General features: G+C 38.8%; 1 protein-coding gene across 4 annotated transcripts; it reads left to right on the plus strand.

Annotated features, from left to right (window-relative positions):
* The first annotated feature begins 241 nt into the window (after window positions 1–241).
* Window positions 242–24727, plus strand: nxph2a (neurexophilin 2a). 4 transcript variants are annotated; one of them, XR_013304689.1, is made up of 5 exons: window positions 242–587; window positions 675–840; window positions 20566–21144; window positions 21234–21356; window positions 22325–24727. XR_013304689.1 is itself a non-coding variant. In XM_077617770.1 (4 exons), the coding sequence occupies exons 2-3, from the start codon at window positions 796–798 to the stop codon at window positions 21310–21312; spliced, it is 792 nt and encodes a 263-aa protein (XP_077473896.1). In that variant the 5' UTR covers window positions 242–587; window positions 675–795; the 3' UTR covers window positions 21313–21356; window positions 22325–24727. The 4 variants fall into 4 exon arrangements, 3 of the variants coding, with proteins under 3 accessions (XP_077473896.1, XP_077473897.1, XP_077473895.1); XM_077617770.1 differs by having other exon boundaries at window positions 20566–21356; XM_077617771.1 differs by having other exon boundaries at window positions 21234–24727.
* The last annotated feature ends 193 nt before the right edge of the window (window positions 24728–24920 follow it).

Genomic DNA, 24920 nt, shown 5'->3' on the forward strand with positions numbered 1-24920 from the left:
ATTTTCATTGTATTATAAAACAATTAACTACTGAATTAATGATACTACAATACAACCATTTGAATTGTCACAATCCTTACAGAGCAGATCTAGAGTGTAATAAGTCCGTCATTACCTCTTTTTTCTCATCCATGAAGTGGGGGAGAGGGGGGTACTACGATAAGAATTGGGATGTGTGTGTCTCTGAAGGGTTAAATCTCATCAGTCGACGTGCTACCCCCCAAGAAAAGGTGGTCGCAGTGGCATGTGACTGTCGTGTATTGTAGATGCGATGCGGGTGTGTGAGGACGGTGGAGACGCGCAGTGGATGCTGCTGAGTTGAGAGAGCGCACTGTGGGATACTTCACTTGACATTCGCCTCCTATTCAAGCATTTGTCGGGATTAAGTAGCAGGGAAGGATCGTTTCCACTCTGTGTCGGTTTGATGTACACTTTGGGGCATTGTGTTAATTCCAGTCACTTGGTCCACGTAGCACGCTTTTGTAGAGAAGGCAGGATTTTGGACACTTTGACTTGAAGTGGATTGAAACAGGATGACGCGAGATGCTTTGACTAATTAAGTGAGCAATTGCATTGAGAAAAAAAAGGTAAATTTAAAGTCATGAGGCAAGTCGTAATGTTCTTTTGAAGGTTTAATAAGTAGATGTTTCATTGTGCACTTTTTCCTCCTGCAGTTGATAACAGAGATGTTTGAGCGGCACATGTGCGTCTGCCCCAATTCTTCACATCTTCAAGAGGATTTAATCGTTGCTCTTCTTAATTAATCATCCTCACACTCTTCACTAATCACTAAAGATGGAAGCCGTGCAAATATTCCTCTTTCTACTCTTCCTGCACCAGGTAAGACTAAATACTACTTTGTCTTTTGTTTTTTGGGGTGTTTTTTTGGCATTACACTCATGTTTTGAAGGTTTTGGGGAATTATCAATGGTGCGCAGAGCTGTAAAATCCTATATTTGACTCAAAATAGGATTGTTGTTAATTTCAACATATGGATTCTATTGAAAAACATTTTCAAAGTCAGTATTTTTTTTCCATTCAGTTCCAGAAACGGTCAATATTGTTGTTTTCTATTTTGAATGGTGTGTACGTAATGCAGTTGTGTATCGCCGCTAAGTCAACATCTTTAATCATTTAATTAATCTTTGTTATGTCTGGTATTTTCAACAATATCTGCATGTTTTATTTTAATATTTAGACTATTTAAATCTAATGCACTGAAAGTCATGGCACACCTTTTTTTCTATCATCATTTTTTACACCTTTAGGGTTGAAAAGACAGTTTTGTTGACATTGCTTGATCTCTTTTCATTTATTCCATAACCAACGAGTCCGTAGCAATATATTTCTTTTTGTTCAGTCTTTATTCAGTCAATTGTAATCTTCCCATTTAAGCATCGACACAACATTCATTTTGGACATTTTGAAAAATGTTGCCTCTTTAAGAAACACTCATACAAAAGCATTAGTGCTCTAATTACTACTTCTTGAGAAAAATTGCCATTGTGACTATCTGTTGCAATCATCAGCTCCGTGAATGCTTCATATTTACTGGCGATTTCTCTTCCAAAGCTCATTTGTTTTGATTGCACTAATAAGCTTTCCGTGGAGATAACCAAATCTTTCAAAGGTCTTTCTTGTCACATTTTTTTTCTTCCTGGAAGCTGCTGATGTAGCTAGCTGATACGAGAGTAGGCTTTATCAGGATTTCCTTGGTTCGAAGGGCCTGTTGGCACGATCGCATCTGGATAGAAAAAGCGAGTTCTTCACATTTGTGCTCGGAAAGGGTTTTCTTAAACACTGCCTTTAAGCGCGCAGATGTAGCTACAGCCGTGCTTTAGTCGATGAAAAGCTGTGCCTCCAGAGCAAGAGACAGACTTTTTCCCTGGAGTGCCTCCTTCACATGCTTCAGTGGATGCAGACTCACCAGTCTTACTAGGGACAGACACATTGGCCTTTATCATGGCCTTGACCTCTGAGGACTGAAAGACCCTTAAAGCCCACGTTCTATCTCAATAATTTGAATTACATTAGGAAAGGACTCTAGAATGATTTTTTTTGGGGTGTGTGGCTAGCTCATCAGTTAATGTCAGAGTTGACACACTGATACTTTCTATCTCACCCCCTGTTTTTTTTAGAGAAGCCCTTGGATTTATGAGGAAAAGTGTGAAAACATAACCCCGGTCATGACATCTGTGCGATGCCCCTCGGGACAAATAAGCGGGTCAGTGTCATCCAGGGGGAATCCATTCTTTTTTCATGACATCTGCTGTAGTTATCCTCCATGTAATGATAGGACAAGAATTTACATACGACATATTAAGAGGAAGCTGTCATCCGTCTTCATTGCGCCTGCCCCGCCTTTAATTCATTGATTGCGTTTAGAGGGAAAAGTCGTCTTTAGCCTTGTTCAAAGCGGACATGAAGGTGACATTGAAGAAGTGTGTTAGGTCTTTTAGTCTAATGTAAGGGGTGTCAAACTCATCTTTTTCGCAGCACACATCGCATTCATGTTCCCTTCAGATTGTCAATTAGGTTTGACTGAACCAATTGACAGCAAATCGATTATTACATTATTAAAGGACTCGACAACAATTTTTTGTGCCATTAAAAAATTCCCAAAATCTCTTTTTTGAGCCTTGTTAGTAGCTAATACTTATTCAATCTTATTTAGTTTTATTTACATTATAAATAAAAACCAAAAATGGGAATAGTCAACATCCTCTCAGATATATTATGTTTAAATCTTTAAAGAAAGGGAAAAAAACAATGCTCTTTTCATACTATATAATATTTCGAATTTTATTTGTTCATTTTTAAAATGTCAATTGTTTATTGTTTTTTTTTAAAAAGCTCGTAAGAGCATCATTAAATGTGGTATTTTTAAATGCTTTGTTTTTTTTAATGAAGGAGGGATGCAAAATATTCCCTGATTCATGTAATCCTTGATCTTTCATGGAGAATTTAAGATTAAAGATTAAACTATGATTTACTTTTTTTGCGTGCCGCACCAAATGATACGGCAGGCCAAATCTGATCACGGCTGCACAAGATTGACATCTTTGGCCCTCACTGTTCTTTTGGTACTAACTACTACGTCACAGCAAAGCGCCAGCCACTTCCCATGGCCAAAACGATCGGCGTTCCTCAGTCGCGTGACTCATTCAAGAGACAAAGCGAAGCTGTTTACTCGCAAAGCGTCTCAAGAGCGACACGCTCGAAGTTCATCCCAAACTTTGATGTGGCGCTGATTTCACGGATTACGTGTCATTTCTCCCCGGAGTTGGCTGCGATTTTCCGCTGTTGTTGCTTTCCTTCTAGCCTGCTGCAATTTAGTTCCACTTCTTTTTTAGTCGACTGAGATTGTAGTGAAGGAAAGACAATGAAGCCTCGGTTCAAAGTCGAAAAGCACTTTTGCAAGGACAACAGCTTGATGCCATTCTTCACAACAAAACACAAATGCTCCGAAAGATGCTCTCTAAGGACACTCTAAGCCTTCGGCTCAATTAGCTTTTATTATATTATTTATATATTGTGTGTTTAAAGGCAGCTAACACTAAGAAGTGTAATAAAAAAAAATGTACAGTGCAGGGGATTAGGAGCAGCTCTTTAATCTCACGCTTGTGATAATACCGCATAGGCTGATTGATTAGTTTTTCAGGAAGCTTATGTCAGAAAAACCTAATCCGTTTTTGGATTGTGCCAGCCTTGTAAGGTTTTCCGTGCCGCCATTTTATCATGGCGCCGAATTACAGAGCTGCCAGGCTGTGATAAGGTCCTCGTCTCTACCCCTGCGTCCACCCGAGCCCCACCCCTCCGACTCCTTCCCTTTCCGATGGACAATAAGAAATGTGTTTATACCCTTCACATCCCGGCTCTACCGGGTCTTCACATCCACCTCTCTTTAGGATTTGGTTTGCAAGAAAGTGAGCGAGAGAGAGAGAGAGGGAGGGAGAAAAAAGAAAAAAAAAGCGGAACTGGAGTTTTGAGTTTTTGAAAGCCGTGCACAGCAATCGTGTTGAATATGAGATGGAAAAGGCAGGCAGGCAGGCCAGTGAAATCTCTGTGGATGTGATTAAGCATGGATTTGTGGCATTAAAGGCCTCTCTCGCATGCACGTGGCGCCTTCCAGGAATTATTTGGGAACTTGATGTGAATCTTTGCTTATATTGGGGTCACAAGCTTTAGGCCACAAAGCTTGACTGTGTAATCCTTTCTTCACAATATTGTCTGTGGCATTTACAGTCCTCAGCCAGACTTTTGTCTCACGCGTCCAAGGCAGGTTGAAACCATCAAAGCCGCTCCGGCTGGTATTGACTGTTTCGAGCAAAGCAATCTATTTCTTTTCCAATTGTGGGGGAAATTGTGTTTAGTGGGAATCAATTCACGATAAAAGTCTTAACCCTTTACAGGACAAGTGACTATTTTTGGCCATTTGTTTTAAATAACTAGCTGTCATTGATCTTGCTTGACGTCCAATCTGTTTCGACATGGCCAGTTAAAAAAAATCATTTAAGATTTAACTCTTTAGAGGGCACTCAATTAACAGATTGGCTGCCATTGGTCTTAATGAGCCCTGTCAAAATAGATTGGACACCTACCACTGTCAATGGAACTGAAAGATGAGCAGTCACTCCAAGTTTAAATGAATTAGCTATTGTCATCAATTTATTTGTTCATTAAAAAGTATAACAATAATATTGAAAATTATATTTCTATGATAACAAACATAATAACAATAATATTAAAGGAACTTTAACCTCAAAGTAAAAATGAATAAATTGTTGGATTGGGTAAAGTAAAGACTGTTGGCAATAACCCTGAAGAATTTAAACAAAAAAAATGACAATAAGTACACCTAATAGGGTTTTATAATGGTATAATTTGGTAGGCGTGTGCGTGCCGACTGTCAATCATACTAACAGCACTTACTAGTGTTAGTGCTATTGCGATGAGCATGTTTTTGAATTTTTCTGTCAGTCTGCAGCAAAATGGCACAGTAATTAATACTTTAAAAAAATATCAATACACTCTTCCCTCGATTATCGCAAATTCACTTCTTCACGATTGTTTTCTTCTATTAATGTTAAAAAATATGACATAAAAATGTGAACATCCACACTGAAACTCGAAAGTGGAAGCCACTCTTGCTACTGGGACTCCGCATTGAAGAGAAAAAATAGGTAGTTATAATAGAGGTGACCCTTCTTCGCCATTGTCTGTCTGCATTAACCGCGATATTCGAGGGATTACTGAATTCATGAGCGTCGTATACTATAGCACTATTTATTAACCACCTGGATATTTATTGGGCAATATAATACATTTAATCAGAGTTGAGATTAAAGGGCATCATGTGGTTGAAAGTTTATTGTAATTTGATCGTTTTGTACTACACATCGATGAATATCGACCAAACATTTCTGTCTGCAGATTTCACTTTGTTGTTATACTTTCAATTTTCATCACATAACCTTAACATTTTTTTAAAAGAATGTCACCAGCTGACCATAATGGTGAGAATGACAAGGAATAGCGTGAGAGTAATCGGCATAAAAAAATGTTGCTTCTGCTTGAAGTTTACAAAACTTTCTTCGTAAAATGCTTACTAACTGCAGAGGCAGCTTTGGTCAAGGATTTGTACCCCTATGTTTTCAGAACAGTTGGTATCCCCCGTTAGGTGTCGGCAGCATCGCCAATGTTTGAAACGGGGGGATAAAATCCTTTTGCGTTTAGGAGTCTTTATGACCGCATATTGTTGTTGATTTTTTTGGGGTGTCGCCTTTGCAATCTGAGCATACAAACTGATACAATAAAGTGAGGTAGTGGGTGGGAGTGTTCTCATTTTGAAGTAGTTTAAATAACATCAAAATGTTGTTTAGTGCTTTGTCCGATCCAGAAAATGCGCAACTTAAGAGCATTGTGTTCCGAGAGACTTTTATAGTAGAGGCTGGTCAGAAAACAGTGACCATACTCAGCTAGGGCTGGTGACAACAACAATTTGCCCTTTAAAGCTGTCTAAAACAAAAACAGGCAAATGTCAGGCTAAAATATGTCATGTTTTTAGCAGTGATCTTCAAAAAGATTTCATGTGTTTAAAAGAAAATCATCAAAATGCCTGTGCAGTCCTTTAATGAAGAAAAAAATATATCTAATAATTAAGACCCATCATGTATGGCAACATCAACATCAGCCCTTCTTTTAGGAGTACTTCACACTCTCTGCTCTGCTGCAGGATCCATTATGTTTAATATGATGTTGAGTTTCCTGATCTTGGTCCACCGCTATGAATTTTTATGGCAGCCCGCAGCAACGTTAGATCCGGCTTCAGCTATCTTACAGCGTCGCCATTACTGCTCTGCAGGGTCAGGACCATTGCGCCGTCCGTTGATGCGCATCGTCACAGGAAACGTAGCCACTTAATGCGTTTCACTACAGTGGTGCAATGTGAGAAAATGGAGAATGTAGTGGAGATGAGGCACCATGTTGTTAAGATCAAGACAAAAGGAAAAAAAGTTGGAGAACAAAAAAAAATCTGATGTTGTAATTCAGCAGACATCCTAGATAGGCTATAATGGCGGTTATTTCTAATCAAAAAGCATGTTATTATAAAGGAACATTAAATGCAAATGATCACGGGACATTGCTTGGACAATTAGTGCTGTGAGGAATTCATATATCTTGAATTTGAAAAAAAAAAATCATGTTTTTTTTACACTAAACTGTAGCTCCAAAAGGTTAAGAATCACTGGTATAGTTTAAAATGGAAATCTTGGCTCAAAAAAAGGTTGGAAATATGGCCATTCTGGAACATTTGCCAAAAAAATTCAACAAATTATTCATTTTGGATCAACGAGGTTAGCTCAACTGACTTTGAAAAGACATTGAATCACTAACTTTTGAACATTTTTGCCCATTCTGTTTGTTTATTGACTCATTTGCTGCCATCAAATGAACCAACGTTGCTCTTAAAATGAACTGTTTTTACTCTGACTACAGAGTAAATTAGTTCTATTAAAAATGACAACACTGACACTTAGGAAACATTTAAACAAATTTCTCAACGCTTAACTTTAATGTATTTAATAAGGCTCCATCACCCCCCACGGTCTACAAAATCCATGAATGTTGAGAGCTCTTCCCAGTCTAAATGGATTAGATGTCTATTGCTATCAATGGCACCACAAGAATTAATAGAAAATATTCTTCTATTTATTTAATTTAAATAATTTCTGAATGTTTATTGTTATTTTGGCCACCAATGGCACTGAAACCCAACATTCAATGCCAGACACGGCACCCCTTTTTAAAATATTGACTCTTTCTGTCAAAACTCAAACAAATATCTGCTAATTGGCTAGATTTTAGACAATGTCATGCATTATTTCAATAAAAAATCATACACCCGGACAAGAGAAAGCAAATGCTGCTAGATAATAGACTTTTTAATCATCCAATATTAGCCCAGAATTCATGACATCTAAATTTCCTAATTAACACCAGAGTGAAGCTGGCATAGCTACCTCATGCCAAAGCTTTGAAAAATGATCGACTAGTTTAATTAAAGCCACAAAACTTTTCTGTAAAAGACAGGTGTGACAGCTTTACAATAAGTACAATAAATCTTCTTTCTGATTTTGCTCATTTTGCTTCTCGCTCGTCTGTCCTCTGAGCTCCCGGGCCTTTTTTCTTTTAGCTTGTCATTTCCAGGCCTGCTGAAGAGCCGTCAGCTCCCCTCCGTCTCTGTTTATGACTTGTGAAGTGCTTGTCTTCACAGTTGCGAAGAGGAAAAAGGAAGGCACGTTTTTCGCTCGCTCGCTCGCGTTTCTTCTTCAAAGCGAGCTGCTTGTGTGAAATCAACTGTGGCGCCATCTGTATTACCACAGAAACAGTTGCTGTCTCCAAATTGACTTAATAACCCCCCAGCCAAAACCACGGCCCCCCCAAAAAATTATATTATAAGTTAAAACATCCCAACCTATTGCTGGAATGTTTCGACACAAAGCTATCCACTAAATGGAGAACGGTAATTGGAACAAACTATAAGTCGCACCCGAGTAAAAGTCGCAGTAGCCAAAGAATGCACAATGAAAGGGAAAGGAATACATATATATAAGTCGCACCCGAGTAAAAGTCGCAGTAGCCAAAGAATGCACAATGAAAGGGAAAGGAAGACACATATATAAGTCCCACCCGAGTAAAAGTCGCAGTAGCCAAAGAATCCACAATGAAAGGGAAAGGAAGACACATATATAAGTCGCACCCGGGTAAAAGTCGCAGTAGCCAAAGAATGCACAATGAAAGGGAAAAGAAATATACATATATAAGTCGCATCTGAGTATGAGTAACACGAACCAGAGAATGAACAATGAAAGGGAAAAGAAATATACATATATAAGTCGCATCTGAGTATGAGTAACACGAACCAGAGAATGAACAATGAAAGGGAAAAATATAAGTGGGATTAGTGTATAAATTGCATTGTACACAGTTTGTGGAAAGCCTAAATAAACGACATAAACTGTTGAGAGAAAGAATAAAAGACATATATTAGTCGCACCCGAGTAAAAGTCGCAGTAGCCAAAGAATGCACAATGAAAGGGAAAAGAAATATACATATATAAGTCGCATCTGAGTTTGAGTAACACGAACCAGAGAATGAACAATGAAAGGGAAAAGAAATATACATATATAAGTCGCATCTGAGTATGAGTAACACGAACCAGAGAATGAACAATGAAAGGGAAAAATATAAGTGGGATTAGTGTATAAATTGCATTGTGCACAGTTTGTGTAAAGCCTAAATAAACGACATAAGCTGTTGAGAGAAAGAAAAAAAAGACATATATTAGTCGCACCCGAGTAAAAGTTGCAGTAGCCAAAGAATGCACAATGAAAGGGAAAGGAATACACATATATAAGTCGCACCCGAGTAAAAGTCGCAGTAGCCAAAGAATGCACAATGAAAGGGAAAAGAAATATACATATATAAGGCGCATCTGAGTATGAGTAACACGAACCAGAGAATGAACAATGAAAGGGAAAAATATAAGTGGGATTAGTGTATAAATTGCATTTTGCACAGTTTGTGGAAAGCCTAAATGAACGACATAAACTGTTGAGAGAATGAAAAAAAGACATATATTAGTCACACCTAAGTATAAGTCGCAGGCGCAGCCAAACAACGAAAAAAGTGCAATTCAGTCCGAAAAATATGCTAATTCAAATTTTCGAATTTTGGAATAAAACCTCTTCCGTATTAGCGGAGGATTTCTACAAGTTCATCTCTGATGATGTACAAAGTCAAACACGTTTCAAAGTGGTCCAAGGGATGATAATATGTTTCAGGGTGGTATTACCGCCTTCAATCCCTTCTATCAGACTGTGTTAGATGTGCTGCAGGTGTCAGGAGCTTGCGCAGGACTTGGCGCTTTGACCGTGTAAGGGGCTTAAAATGAAAGTGATGATGCGTTGAAGGGTAACGCCTGTCGAAAACGTGAAGTGTTTATAGCTCTGCTGCTGTCATATGTGGCAGCTGTTGAGATAACACTGAGTATCCGCCTTACCTGAGGGCTTCTGTCCAAGAGTTTGGTGAACACTTTTGAACCACCCACAGCAACAAAACTCCCAAACCTTAAACTTAATTGAATAAGAAAAGGAAATAGGGTGTCAAATGCAATTTAACCCATTGATAAGGAAACCCGTTAAAGCAGTTTGAACTAAGATGGTTAGCATCGGATGATTGGGTTTAAGTGGAATTGGCGGCAATATAGATGTCCAAGTCTGTTTCACTGGAGGGGATCGAACAATGACGATGGATTGGGCATTGGATTTTTCTCACAAAATAGTCACCCAAAAATGCAAATTAAAGTAGTTTTTTCTTGGCAAAATATCAAGATAAAAGAAGTAGCAAAAAGTAAAACTGTGTCAACAAAACCTATATTTTTTTACATAAAATGTTTGTTGTCAATAATTTAATTATTTTTTTCAACATTTTTTTTAATTGCATTTTTTTGGCTTATGTACTAATCCTTTGTTTACCCTCCCAAAAGTGTCTTTTCCAAAAACTGAATTGTAATTTTTACCCCACACTCAAAACAGGCCGACAGTCAAAATAGCAGCCAATGAGTTCATTTATTTAATAACATAAACTCTTTCACATCCATTTGATATTTTCACATGTCAAATCATGTGGCTTCTTTCATCCTTCTGCGTTGAATTTAAATGAGTTTATCACTAGTAGACATCCAGTCCGTTTAAACTGGAAGAGTGCCAGCGAAAGAGTGAATGTTTATTCACTGTCAGTGAAATGGACTGGACTTTTATTTCTCTCAATAGAAGTCAATCTGTTAAAATGCTAGTAACGCAAGTTAACCCAATATTTTTCCTTTAAAAGGATTTCTTCTAAAGCGGATTAATAGTTTTTTGTTTGTTTTGCTTTACACTTTAAAACGGTTCATTTTCAGAGCTACTCTTGTTCATTATTAAAGGCAGCAAATGAGTTAAATGGTATGAATGTTACATAAACATCTGAATTTAGTTATCCAACTGCATCATATCAAAACATTTGATTTCAGACATATTATTTCATAATTTATTTTTGTTTCCACCCGAGACAGTTAGTGTTGTTGTTATTATCAGATGCAAAGTTTTTTTTGTTTGTTTTTTGAAGGCAAAAGGGCAGATGTTGCTGTGGTAACTGTTGTGGTCTTTTTTTGGTTCTGTAGGAAGAATTTGCATGAATAAACTGCATCAAGCTGGGGGCAAGCGCTATAGTTTTCCTTGTGTAGCCTCGGTAATTGGTCGGTGCACATCATTTTTTCTCATTTAAAAATGTCCTCCCTATCTTAGCAAGAGAGGGAAGAACGATAGAAGTTGTGGTGGCAAAAAGCAGACGCCATTCCATGACTAATAAGTCACATCATATTATCCATGCTCGCTAAAGCAGAGCTTTCATGCCATAATTCATGCAAATCGCAGCATGCCTGCAGTTTGGTGACATAAGGAACATCCAGGTAGAATTTTATATTAACGGTCTTTGAGACAGCAGGTCAGGAAATCGGATGCAATCAATTATTGTTTTAAGAAAAAAAAGACATGACTTCAGGCTGACTTGGTCATTTTTTTAGAAATAAGGAATTGTGTTTTGTTGTGATACGTGCTAGCTTTCTATTCACATTTAGCGTTCAGATAATACCATAAACGTTCAACTCGTTTTATTAAGGCATTCATAAATGAAGGTTTTCAACCACATGATGAATTTGACCCATAATTTCACATAATTATATTTCCCACTGGTGTGACAATTCTTTTCAAGATAAAGTGGCACTCTATGGAAAGGCAGGACAATATAAAATGTGGGATTACAGGAATGAAAACACTCCTAACCACAGATTTTTTCCAAGTCGGGATGAAGTCGACTAAAAAAAACACCTTTATTTTAACGGTTATTTGTGACTATACATTGCCCCTCCAGGTGCAGCAGTATTTAATACAGAGGCAATTGAGCTTGTTAATGTGCATAAACGTCTTCTACTGAAATATTATGGACAGTTAAGCACAACAATTTGTTCTCGCTCTACCATTCCTTGGCAACATTAGCATAGGAGCCCCGGCGAAAATATCAAAGAGTCACGAGGCAACATCCTCCACAAAAAAAGATGCACGCGCCAGCAAAATAAAGCACTGCGTTTTATCCCTAATTGATTAATTTTCTAATATGATGACTCGACAATCAATATCATCTTCTTCAGCCTCATAATTTATGGTAAATGATTGGTATATTCAATGACTATAGATTAACATATGGCGTACATAACATATACCGTATTTTCACGACTATAAGGCGCACCGCATTATAAGGCGCACCCTCAATGAATGACACATTTTATTTTTTTCCCATATAAAGCACACTGGATAATAAAGCGCCCTGTCTATTTTGGAGAAAATTTAAGACTTTTAAGTGCGTCTTATAGTCGTGAAAATACGGTACTCTATTTTTTTCTGTGAATTGAAATGAGTTTCTCAGTAGTAGTCTAATTAAACTGAGAAAACTGGAAGCGAGTGACGAATGTTCATTTGTCGCAAACCATTCCAGTTTAAATGGATTGGACGTCTAAGCGACCAATTAGTTCAAGAAAGGATCCACATCAAAAACTACGGGGAGTAGGTTATGAAGCATGTGACCTCAGGTTTGAAGATTAGCCTTGCCCAGATTAAACTGCGGGAGACTATGAGTCAGATGCCATACACTTGATGAAATACTGTGTGTTACGCAGCTTACACTAGGTTACCTGAGTTCTTAAGTGCCTGGCTGACACTTTGGGGAGAGAGAAGACTAATGGCTAGGCTTGGGTTGTGCACAAAGAGGGACTGTGGCGGCATTTTTAGGATCTTTGCATGACATTGTGATAGACGCCCAATTCATTGGAAGCCTCCCAGCTCGGACCGATTGGACGTCTGTTAGCAGTGAACCTTAAGTCCCCAGGAGAAAGATTTAAATAGCCACATGACAGGATGTATATCACCGTCATTGGTATCGAAAGAGTCAATTTTTTTCTCATAAATTAACTCAATGGCTGCCTGCCACTGATGGCAAAAAAAGTCCAACTGTTTTAGCAGGCACTCGGACGTTTCGTCGAAAGACGTTTGGTCCCCGGATGTTTGGTCCCCGGATGTTTGGTCCCCGGATGTTTGGTCCCCGGACGTTTGGTCCCCGGACGTTTGGTCCCCGGACGTTTGGTCGACCGGACATTTGGTAGAACGGACTCTCTCTCTCTCATTCTCATGATTATAATTTTGAGAGCGAGAGATTACTTGGTTGCTCGCTTTCAACAGTAAACTCTCTGTCTCTCTCTCTCTCTCATAATTTGACAGCGAGCGAACCCGGCAACCAAACGTCCGGTCAACGGCCCGTCCGTTCTACCAAACGTCCGTTCGACCAAACGTCCGGTCGACCAAACGTCCGGTCGACCAAACGTCCGGGGACCAAACGTCCGGGGACCAAACGTCTTTCGACGAAATGTCTGGTCACGGTTTTAGCAGTAGTAGTTAGCATTGTGGACAACCGTGTTCTGACCTGGACACTAGGCCACCATTTCAAAGCCATATTTGACCAAATCGGATAAAATTCTTGTCACGTGTATTCTGTCTACTTGGGTGTGTGCTAATCGATATTGCCAAGAGGCTCAGCAGAAACTTGAATTCTGACAACAACCTGCCGCACACTGAGGCTAGATCAGGCAAGACATCCTTCTCTGGCAAGCGGTACGAAACCGACCGTCTGCTTTTCCCGTGGGTAGACGTATCTTTTAGGGCTTGACATAAAGGTAATTGCTACAGTGACCACAACTGGCCTCTCGAAGGTTATTAAGAAGCCACTGACATCTGGATCTTCTGAAAAGATGTTGTTGAAAAGCCTTTGAGGTGAGCAGCCGGTAGCGCCACGATCGGCCGTGATGAGCCATGTGCCGCAGGCGAGGCGGCGTCGCCGTTTTGATGCCGATGATGGAATCGCTTTCAAGTCGACAAGGAAGGCTGACACTCGCGATCAGAAAGTGGCTTTTCTCTTTTTTTGTGGCAAGTGTTGAAGCTCTTAACCGGAGAAGAACTGTTTTCAGGCGTGTTTGTGATGATAAACAAAATGGTTAATTAACTTGATCATCGGCGCGAAGGGAGCACTTGCAATGATGAAGGCTTTTCTTCGTGAATTTATCTCTGAAAATTGACCCAACTTTGAGGCCATATTTTATTTCTGCGATCATTTTTAAAGTCTGAGGTCTTATTAACTTGATAGCCAAAATTAGTACTCTTAAATATGCGCTTGTAAAACATGCTGAATGAAGGCTGCTACATCTATGATTGGTCCATAACTAAACTTTAAAATTAAAATTGGTTGTTCTTGACATATCAAGTCAGCCAATTTCAAATGATTTTTCAAATTTGGCTGAGTAACTCAAACAAGTTAACGCTGTTTAGCACAGTACGCTGGACTAAATGCCTTTTATTTATTTATTTTTAGAGGATTTTTTTTACCCTGAATGCCAATTCAACAGGTTTGCACAAAGTTTCGTCGGACTTGCAGTTTCTCATTAATTTGCTGACTTGCAGTTTCTTATTAATTTGCAACGGACTGGATTTCATTTGCATGCTTGTTGCTGTGATTGACTATCAGGTGTAATAAGTCCGTCAGCAAAAAGCTGGACGGCAATTGTGTGGTGACACAATTTGACACAATCTTTCTCGAATGACACCAAGGTTGGCTATTTCATAATTACACAGTGCGTACACAGAGAGGTTTATTTTATCATGTTCCTGTCTTCTTTCGGCTTCCAAAATATTCCTTATTGCTAATAAAACATTAACTCACTTGACAACACACACATGCTGTGTGATGCATATGAGATATGTTCAAAAATAAAAAGTCAATTGAGAACCAAGCCGAGAAAAGTACCTCAGTGGAATTAGGTGGAGGCCGTGTTAAAAAGTGACAAATACAGGAACTGGTTGTATGACAAGAGTATTATATAAAACACAGCAATTTTACTCGTATGGATTTAAATAATGCTTTCTTTTTATACTGTATGTGCAATTCATGGCATTTCAGAAGCAGGAAATGGCAATCTTAAGATGGCTTTTCCGAGTACTCAATGCTCCATTATTAGGGGTCAGGGAAAAAGAACAAAGAGGGCAAGTATTTGTGTAATAAGGCGCAGTGTGATGTCACAATGTGACCAGTTTCAAAACATTCCATTTGCCAAACAAATTGAGTTGGAATTACAATCAAATATGAAACTACACATACTCATTCCGACCCTTCTTATGCATAAAACCATGTAAATTATTGGAAAATGACGTCAGTGCCTGTTTAATAAGATGAGTTAAGGATACTCAAATAAAGTTACTTAAGCATGACTAATAGGGAGTTTTCTATTTTTTTTTTTGCTCTTTGCCAGCATTCTCATATAGCCAACATTCCCCAAGCCCCCATCTGACATTAAAACCATTGCGAACTCAGAATCCCCATTGCCCCGCATCCGTCCCAAGCCATTTTCTTTCTTATGTTCCGGGGCCTATCATTTGTAATGATTCACATCCAGAGCTTGTTGGAAGTAAAAAAAAAAAGCCCTGGAGGTGCGTAGGCATCCCGGTGTTAGAGACAACATGCCGCTGAAGAAGAATAGATTGGTGGTCTGAACACTAGAACTGCCTCACGCGCCAAAACCATCACTTTTAATCTGAGTTGCGTCAAGGGAGATTCATGGCAGGTACTTCGTTGCTGTGCTGAATCGCTACAGATCACTCAGACTGGACGATCCGCGCTCATCTCACAATGCCACCATTGGCATCTGTGTGCGCGTGTGTGTGTGTTAAGTCGGGATATCTAACTGCCCTAAGTGTAAAAATATAGGAATCAATAGTACGTGTTTGTGATGTAGTTCAAATGCTTTGAATTAAAGGTTTAAATACCTTCACAATAACATAACTTTTATTTAATAATAACTCGAAGTGGGACTTTAACATACATTGCATTTACAATTCATTAATTTGAAAATATTTAACGAGTCTAAATTAATTTCTTAATTACAAGTGACATTCCAAACAGTTAACCTTTGTCAGTGCAGAACTTTCTGGTATGACAACAACCTTGATAAAATGTATGCATATAAATATAGCACACTTGTTTTATACTAAGGTTATTTAAAATTTTAGGCCTTTCAAATAACCATTTATTTTGAGGTGTGCACTTTTGTGTTTTTGTCCCCTTTTGCAAATTTAAATGTGCTAAAATGACACTTCAGATGCATTTGTTGTTGTTTTTTTAACCGGGTAATTGTAAAATGGGTCAAAGTTTACCCTTTTTGTGAACAAGTACGTAAGAAATTTGTCAAACTGTTTTATTTTTAATGTTTCTTTCCATCCTTGTGTTGCTATTTTGAATTTGTTCACCAAAAGACATTCTATAATAACATTTTTAAGTGGGGGGGTGACAGGGAATGAACATTCGCTGTCAGACCTCCCACATTGGCAACCAATGAGTTAGGCTTCATATTTTTCTATGTAAAATTAGAAGAAACTTTGGGATTTCATCATCTACAGTCCATAATATCATCAAAACGTTAATCTGTTGAAAATGATTTCCAAAACACTACAAAAATTGTGTCCTGAGTAGGAGACCACAGTTCTTCTTTTTTTCAATGATATCCAATCAAATTGTGGAACTATCATGTGTAATTAGTATTTGGTAATTGCTATTTCGTTAAATCAGGATTCTTAGTGATGCATGATGATCGTGAATGAGTGCACCAGACCCGGTCCGACCTGAACGCCGCACGGGTCGTACATTTGCCAATATTTGCCAGTCGTCTTTACTCTGTGCTTTTCAAATGAATTCTGCCCTTCTCCAACTCTATGAGGCTGCACTTATTACCATTAGAATGTCTTATTTCAAGTCGCCTCTGAAATGCCTCTAGCTCGGCAAGCACAGATTAAGAAATCTTAATTAAGCTTTTTGTAGATTCTCCTTCGTAAGACCTTGCCTCATATTTTCCTTGTGTTTGTTGTACAAAAAGAGTGATTATTTTTTTCCCCTTTTTTGTTTCTCTCTCGCTCTCGCTCATGGTTGAGTTTCCAAGACATCACTTATGCTTAAATGAACGAGGTGCTTTGTCAGTGAGAGAGCGACAACGTGAAGCTCACGCGTCATGAAGGATTTCAGGTTCTTTGCGCTTCATCTGTCTCAGGGCATTTAAGTGGATATGTCCTCTGCTCATCCTCTTGTTGTCACTGCAATTTTCTCTCTTGCTCGTCAGACTTAAACTGCCCCACTCATCTGAATTATGAACATCTCATGCAAAGCTCACCTGAGATGGAGAACATTTGATTAGTACCTCATTGGAACTTGCTCAACAGCAACAGGACAATTCTCCTTGTGTGAACAAAGCCAACAAGGTGTAAAGATTCATTTTGGGGGAGATGAGGCACATATTTTATTTGGGCAGCAGAAAATGATTTCTATCAGGCAAAAATTCCAACACGGACTTTGATGGGCTCTTTTCACATTTGCACTGTTTTCATCGAGAAGGCTTAAAAAAGGCTGACTGACTTTTGGCTAACTGTTTTGAAAAAATAAGAAGTAGAAAGTGGAGTCAAAGTGAAGAACAGGTGTCAAACTCAAGGCTAGATATACAGTAGTCCCTCGAATATCGCGGTTAATGTAGACCAGACATGGCTGCGATAATCGAAAAATCGCAAAGTAGTGTCATTATAACTAGCTTTTTTTTCCTTCAATGCCAAGTCCTGTAGCAAGAGTGGCTTCCACTTAAGAGTTTCACATTTTAATGAACTTTTAAAAAACTAATAATTTTTCAAAATCATTAATAGCAGAAAAAATCGCAAAAGAGTGAATTCACGATAAGTGAAGTCGCGATAATCGAGGGAAGACTGTATATAATATAATATTTAAATTTATGTAGTTCCCATGAAGGATTGAAGAATACATGAATGAGAGAATGTTGACATTCTTTTCCTTCATTAAAAATTAAATAACTTATTTCATATTAAGAATCAAAAGGGAACATTTACTGTTTTTATTTTGAGGTTTAAAATATAAATGAATATTTTTTATTTTTTAATCAAAACATTTTCAATGATAAAAATCAATGTTAAGACAAATCAATATCAAAGGGAACTTTTTATTTTTCGCTAGTCAAAGATTTACATACATTTTTTTGTTTTAAATGTAAAGTAAATAAATCAAAGGAGAATATTTAGGTTTTTTAAACAACCAACAAATGTCTTCCTTTTAAATTTGATAAAATAAAAAAAAGGTGTGCCCTAGGAAATTACAAGAAGTCATACATCGTAATAATCCGAGAGAAATCTCAATATTAAGAGATTAAAATCGAACTATCACGAGTTCAAAATCCAAATATGAAATCATAGATTGTACTACAATAAGATTCAAATCGTAACATTATGAAATTAAAGTCATTTTGTTGCTTATTTTTATGCAAAGTAAATCGGAAGCTCTTTGGTTTTCCGGGCTTCAACTTTTGTCGACGTTAAGTCTGTGTGAGAACAAAACGGCTCTAATTTTACTGTTAGGTAGTTGAAGTAATATTGGGAGGAAAACAGTCGTAATATTACGAGATTAAAGTCATTTTCCTATTTTTACGGTAGTTGTTTGGTTTCAGGGGCATCAACTTTTGGTGACGTAAAGTCTCTGTGAGCACATGACTTTTTGTGTAATATTGGGAGAAAAAGTAAAAAATTAAAATAAGGTTGAAAAAGGTTGCATTAATTACTTTAACATCAGTTGAAGTGAAAGCTGTTCGGGGTCTGCGGACATCAACTTTGATGACGTTAGATCGGTGTGATCAAAATAGTTTTTGGGATAATGATGTGCCTTGAGATTTTTTTCAATGCAAAAAGTGTTCCACAGCTCAAAAAAACCTTGGGAAACACTGAATAAGACAATACACTATTTGCTATTGAGAGGCTCAAAATTTAGGTCAATGATGTCAAACTACATTCCAGCTGGCAAAATATAACGTCCTTACTAAGGAAACCAAAATGACGTTGTGGCCCTTAAAACAGATGAATCTGATCCCCTTTAACTAAAGTGTTAGAAAATACAGACTCAAGTAGTTTGTAACCAAGTACAATACTTTCCGGAATGTGGTTTTATGTAACTCCCGCAGACAGACCTAGTTTGTTAGTTCAGTCCACATGCACTTGACTTAGGCTTACAGCAAAATGATAATTACTCTGGAAGTAGCGCACAGCAGCTCAGCGAGAATTTAAACAGGCGCTGCTCTGCAAGTGCTTTCAACATCTGCTCTCGCAGTGATCCCCGCAACCGGGCCTGGGGAAAGCCGGCACTAATTACTAATAAAACTAGCTAAGCTTATTGCGGTGAATTATTAACGCTTTATCTGAAGTGGACCAGGAATCACTCCTGAGGCTAAACAGCTTTGAGGCACAAGGAGGATCACAGTTCATCGCGGCTTTCGGATTAGCACTTTAGCACATACTCAACCAGATGATAAGCCTGTTTTATTGTTGGCTACCATTATGTGTCAAGGTTCAGAGAAATGTAACGGCAAAGAAATGCGATATCGGTTTGAGACCGAGCGGCATTTTGAATTGAGGTTTGTCTTGTCTTAACTACTTGATTAAGATTACATGAGGGGGACGAACTATGGGTAGGAAACAGGATACAGCCTACACTGGTTCTTTTTTCCTTCCTTCCTTTCTTTTTTTTTCATGCTTGTTTTTTTCCATTTTCCTTCCTTCCTTGTTTTTTTCTCAGTCCATTTGGATTGGACGTCTTTCGGCATTAATAGGTGTTATTAATATACATTTGAGTACCGTATTTTCCAGACTATAAGTCGCGGTACTCGGACATTTCATCGAAAGACGTTTGGTCCCCGGACGTTTGGTCCCCGGACGTTTGGTCGACCGGACGTTTGGTAGAATGGACGTTTGGTAGAACGAACGTTTAGTCGCCGGGTTGTTACTGCTGAAACCAGCTCTCAAAATTAGAATCATGAGAGAGAGAGAGAGAGAGAGAGAGAGAGAGAGAGAGAGAGAGAGAGAGAGAGAGAGAGAGAGAGAGAGAGAGAGAGAGAGAGTGAATTTAATATCTAAAATCAAAATATCAACAGTAAACTCTGTCATAATTTGACAGCAAGCGAACCCGGCGACCAAACGTCTGTTCTACCAAACATCCGTTCTACCAAACGGCCGGTCGACCAAACGTCCGGTCGACCAAACGTCCAGGTACCAAACGTCCGGTCTACCAAACGTCCGGTCGACCAAACGTCCGGGGACCAAACGTCTTTCGACGAAACGTCCAGTCACGATAAGTCGCAGCTTGTTTTTTTAACAGTAGTTTGGTGTGACTTATACTCTATGCAACCTCTGCGTAAAAATTATTCACACATTATTATATCAATTCACCTATTGTTTTTATACTGAACCACAAAAGCCCTAGGTTGACAATTTCAACACTGTCGGTGAGTGGACTCCCACCTTATTTCCTCCTCCTCAAATCCACAGAATCGCCAGTAACAACTGAGAAGGGCTTACCGTACTTTTTCGAAAAATCTATTCAGCCAGTTGTTACCTCAATTCTCATTTATATTATATATATTTTTATTTTAATGTGTTTCAACACGACATCTGTTCTTTCTTTTAGATTTCATCAAATAAAATTCCCCCCCAATTGCGACTCATAAATGTTTTTCCCCCTTTTCATTGTACATTTTTTGGGGCTAGTGGGACTCAAATAAATATGGTAACTCCCACAACAAATACTTTGTACTTTAGACATATACCTGGGGTGGCAGTTAATTCATTTCCAAGTTGAAAATTGATGTGGTTTAAGAATTAAATAAATTCCGCCACGAGCTTGGTCAAGGAAAGCATTAAACTGGTCCATAGCGACACAGCTCTCAAAGGCATGCTTTTCAGGAGTGTAAACCAACGGATTTGTTCACAATGAAGATAAATGCCACATTTGCATAATTGTTGATTTATGCCACTTTTGTGTTTTCTCCGAAGGCCGCATGCAGCAAAACACAATTGGAAGTCGCAGAGATCATGGAGAGAGGGGAGGACACGGCAGGCGAACAGACGTCTCCCCCGGGTGCCAGTCCTCGGATCCTCAACCCTTTGCGTTTGTTCGTCAGGGCCTCCCCGGGGCTCAAAAGCAACATGGGGGAAATGTCCTATATACAGAACATGGAGGACTTCTGGGACTGGTTATCTAACCAGACAGATGTTCAGGATCCGCAGGCCAGAACTAAACGCAGGCCCATCGTCAAGACCGGCAAGTTCAAAAAGATGTTCGGGTGGGGCGACTTCCACTCCAACATCAAGACGGTCAAACTCAACCTCCTGATCACCGGCAAGATCGTGGACCACGGCAACGGCACCTTCAGCGTTTACTTCCGCCACAACTCCACCGGCCTGGGCAACGTGTCGGTCAGCTTGGTGCCGCCGTCCAAGGTGGTAGAGTTCGAGGTGGCCCAGCAGTCCACGCTGGAGACCAAAGACACCAAATCCTTCAACTGCCGCATCGAGTACGAGAAGACGGACCGCAACAAGAAGACGGCGCTGTGCAGCTTCGACCCGTCCAAGGTTTGCTACCAGGAGCAGACGCAGAGTCACGTGTCCTGGCTCTGTTCCAAGCCCTTCAAAGTCATCTGTATCTATATCGCTTTCTACAGCGTGGACTATAAACTGGTGCAGAAGGTCTGCCCTGACTACAACTACCACAGCGACACGCCATATTCCTCCACGGGATGATTCGGCTCACCTGTGTGTTTGTGTTTTACCTCGTGCGCATGTTTGTGAGTATTTTATTTTTTTAACGTTTAAATCAAGCCAGTGGTTGTCCAATAGTGTTGCATTGTCCAATATCAATGCTGGTAATGGCACTAAAACGACATCATTGGGCAGTACTACGAAACAACATCAATGCTGCGCAATACTCACATGTACTCGTCGATATTTAGTTTCTGACCTGCCAGCTAGGCACGCACATTGTAATTAAAAAAAATTGTACTTCACAAAATAATGATAGACGTCTATGTGGCGTCCAGTCATCCTTCTGCTGATGTCCATTCGCTGCCACCCTCCCACTTCAAATGGAGCCGGCCGTGATAGAATTTCTTTACATTCATGTGTATATACAGAAGTTTAGTACTAAAAGAAAAAAAATATGTATTTTACCACACAACCAAGTATCGTGAGGCAAGAAATCGGTACACAAATAGTGTCCAATTAACAAGAAACGATGTCACTTCCATAAATCAAGTAATCGAGTACCATATATTTTCAAACTCAAAGTCACACTTTATTTTCCTAATGTTTTCATGAGCTCAGGTGTGACCTATTGTTGTTTTCACAAAAAGGTGATCATTTTGCAGACAGCTTCAGAAAAATAGCATGGATTATCATTTTGGGGAAATGTGATCTGACAAGTCAATCATTTCAGCACATTAACTGGGTAGATATATTTACATCCTCTTGATTGCTCATGTCTTGTCATCCACTGACACTGACAGCAGTGCGGCTGCAAATAACGAGAGCGCCTCGGTCTTTTGCTTCTGATTTATGCATATTTGTCGGTTTTGATTTAAAAATAATAATAATATTTTTACTCTATTTGACAATAACTCCGCTTAATTCTCATCAAGTACATGGTTGTTTTTCTTCTCTTTTTCTAAATCAAGTGTGCGTGTTATGAGGGAGAAGAGATTATAAAAATAATCACAACAGATTATTCATTCATTTTCTGAACCGTTTATCCTCGAAGGCTCACGGGGGTGCTGGAGCCCATCCCAGCTGACTTGACCACACCCTGATTTGGCCAGCCGGTCACAAGGCGCACAACAGATTATTTCCAGTATGAGTAAGTATGACATGATTTAATTCATATTTCTAGTTCATGACCAAGTGTTTTACATTTCCTTTTTTTCCAAATGTTAATTGATTTCTACTCCTTTTTTTATCTTTACATTTTTTCTATTTTTTGGTAATTGACAATGAGAGTACAACGATTCAAAAGTTGACACTTAAAACATTTCAGCTAGTTTATAGAGCAAGTGACTATTTTTGGTCAATAATTTAAAAAAAATCAAATATAAATTAATTATTATTTGGGCTGGAGCCAATCACAGCCAACATCAGGCACTAAGCAGGGTCACCCTAAATTGGTTGCCAGGCAATTTCTTATATGTTATGTTCTATAATTATACATGAATGTACAAATTAATACATTACTATTAAAGTCCAGTTAATTAAATTACAATGACTAAAAACAAAACTATATATACACACTTCCGGCCCCAAGAAACATTCAAAAGTAGATTTTATTTTTCATAGTATTTAACTCATTACATGTTATTATTCCCACCATAATCCGTATTTTTTTTACGAATTTACTTCTCAATAGTAACTGTTCAATTTTCTCCACTTGATATCAGTGCTCCTCCGTCCCCTGACCCTACACATGTGAAAGCACTTCTAAATAGGACGTTATCCAGATGTTGCATACAAGGCAATGCCGGAGGCCCCTTGGAGATGCTTACCACTCTTAACATTGTCAATTAATCCCTGGCTTCATTTAAAAATCGTGGAATAAAACGGACAGCATTCATCCTACAGGGTCTTATTGTGTTTGAAATTCAGTTGAATGTCTCTATTTGACACAAAGGAGTTGTGAATAATAGACACACTGATAAGGGGGCGTTCAATCTTTCTCTTATTGATGGCGGCAGATATTACTAGGTGCGTCTTAGAAAATAAACCATCGCAGTCCGTGGATGTGGAAGCCAGCAATTTTAATCATTAGCATATAATCATTCAGCCTACTGGTGAAATGTCTGATTGTGCTCTTATTCTTCACCAATGCTGTCATCGTTTTTGGCCGCTACAAGCTGTCGCTTTGTTAGCCAGGCAAAGGGTTCAAGTGTGTATGTGACACACAATTAGCAAGACTTGACATGACCTGTCCTGTTCACAGGCTTCATTTCATTGTGGTAAGAGGTGGGGTGATATGAAGGTTTTGGGGGTTGTCAATCTTGAAATGCACACACACACACACACACACACACACACACACACACACAACTTTACATGAGGCGTACTTAACACTTTTGTCAGCTCTGTCATGAGTTTTGACTGTTAAGAGGGTTAAATACCACATAGTTTTTGTTTTTGGCCACTTTGCTTTTTAGGGGAGAACGGGGTTTCTTGTCCCATGGATTGGTTCTCACACTTGCTGTAACTGGTAGTGGACAATATTTGTTTTGAATTTATTTTAATGACAGTTTTTTTTAAATGTAAAGTCACATATCACTTTGTGGTCAGAGGCGATTATTTTTTGGGGGGTTTACTTTTAAATATTTATTGTCTTCACCAGCTGTGTCAAACTCATTTGCAGGCCACATTGGACACCCTAGTGGGCCGCACTCAGTTCACGGGCTGCATGTTTGACAAACCTGTTTTTATGGGCACAATAGGTTTTCTACTTATTAGTGTTACCAATAAATATATTAAGGCAAAGTGTTGATTCACATTCTTTTGCTAGCCAAATGAATGCTAGCTGTTAGCTTAGCTTTTAGCCCCAAAAAAGAGTTGGAGTTGGTGGTCACACGATCAACAGTTCAAAGGATTTTGTTGTTGTTGTTGTTGTCGTTGTTGTCTTGAAGCAGCATTGTACACATTTTCTACTTTATTACTAACGTTATTTAGTAAGCCTGTAGGGCCAGCAGGCTTTTCTTGAAAAATGTGGCAACCAACCCCATTCTCCCCCTATTTAATCTCCCGTCCTCCATCAAATGTACAGTGAGTAATTCTTATAGGAGGACAGTTGTATCATAACTCAAAGGTCAAAATAACTCAATCTGAATTTGTCTTTTTAGTTGCTCCTCCTTCTGTGTAAATGCTGTGTATTAACGTGTCGCTGATTTTAAACAAACAAACGAACAAAAAAAAACTGTAAATAAGTGGACCAGTCCTTCCAAACTCTGGTGTTTGTATAACTTGTAGATTAATGTCCGATGTATCCATTTCAGTTGCTGATGGCTTTTTATTTTCCTTCCAGAAGAGCTCTGTGCGGCATAAAGTCGAGGTAAAAAAAAATGTTCATTTTTGGGCTACTTTAATAGCCGAGGATTCAATTGTCAATTCATTAAAGTTGAGTTCAACTTCCTGATTTGCTCACACTTGTTGCCTCTCTTTTTATAGTGTTGGTTTTTCTTTTAAATTCCCTCAAGGACGTCTCCGTAGAATAAACCCAGCTTTGTGTAGAAATGCATTTGAGTGTAGCTCTTAATAGCCAATACATCTGTGTCCACAGGCGTGTGTGATACCAGAGGTACACCCGGGGCAGCGCATCCATTCCGCTG

This window comes from Stigmatopora argus, chromosome 13, assembly GCF_051989625.1.
Source record: "Stigmatopora argus isolate UIUO_Sarg chromosome 13, RoL_Sarg_1.0, whole genome shotgun sequence".
Classification (NCBI taxonomy): Eukaryota; Metazoa; Chordata; class Actinopteri; order Syngnathiformes; family Syngnathidae; genus Stigmatopora; species Stigmatopora argus.

What these genes read in the sequence shown, in the direction of transcription:
- nxph2a (XM_077617770.1), top strand. Translation starts at nt 796, where the DNA reads ATGGAAGCCGTGCAAATATTCCTCTTTCTACTCTTCCTGCACCAG. An exon ending in TTCTACTCTTCCTGCACCAG is followed by an intron (nt 841 to 20,565) that starts GTAAGACTAAAT and finishes TTTTCTCCGAAG; the next exon opens with GCCGCATGCAGCAAAACACA.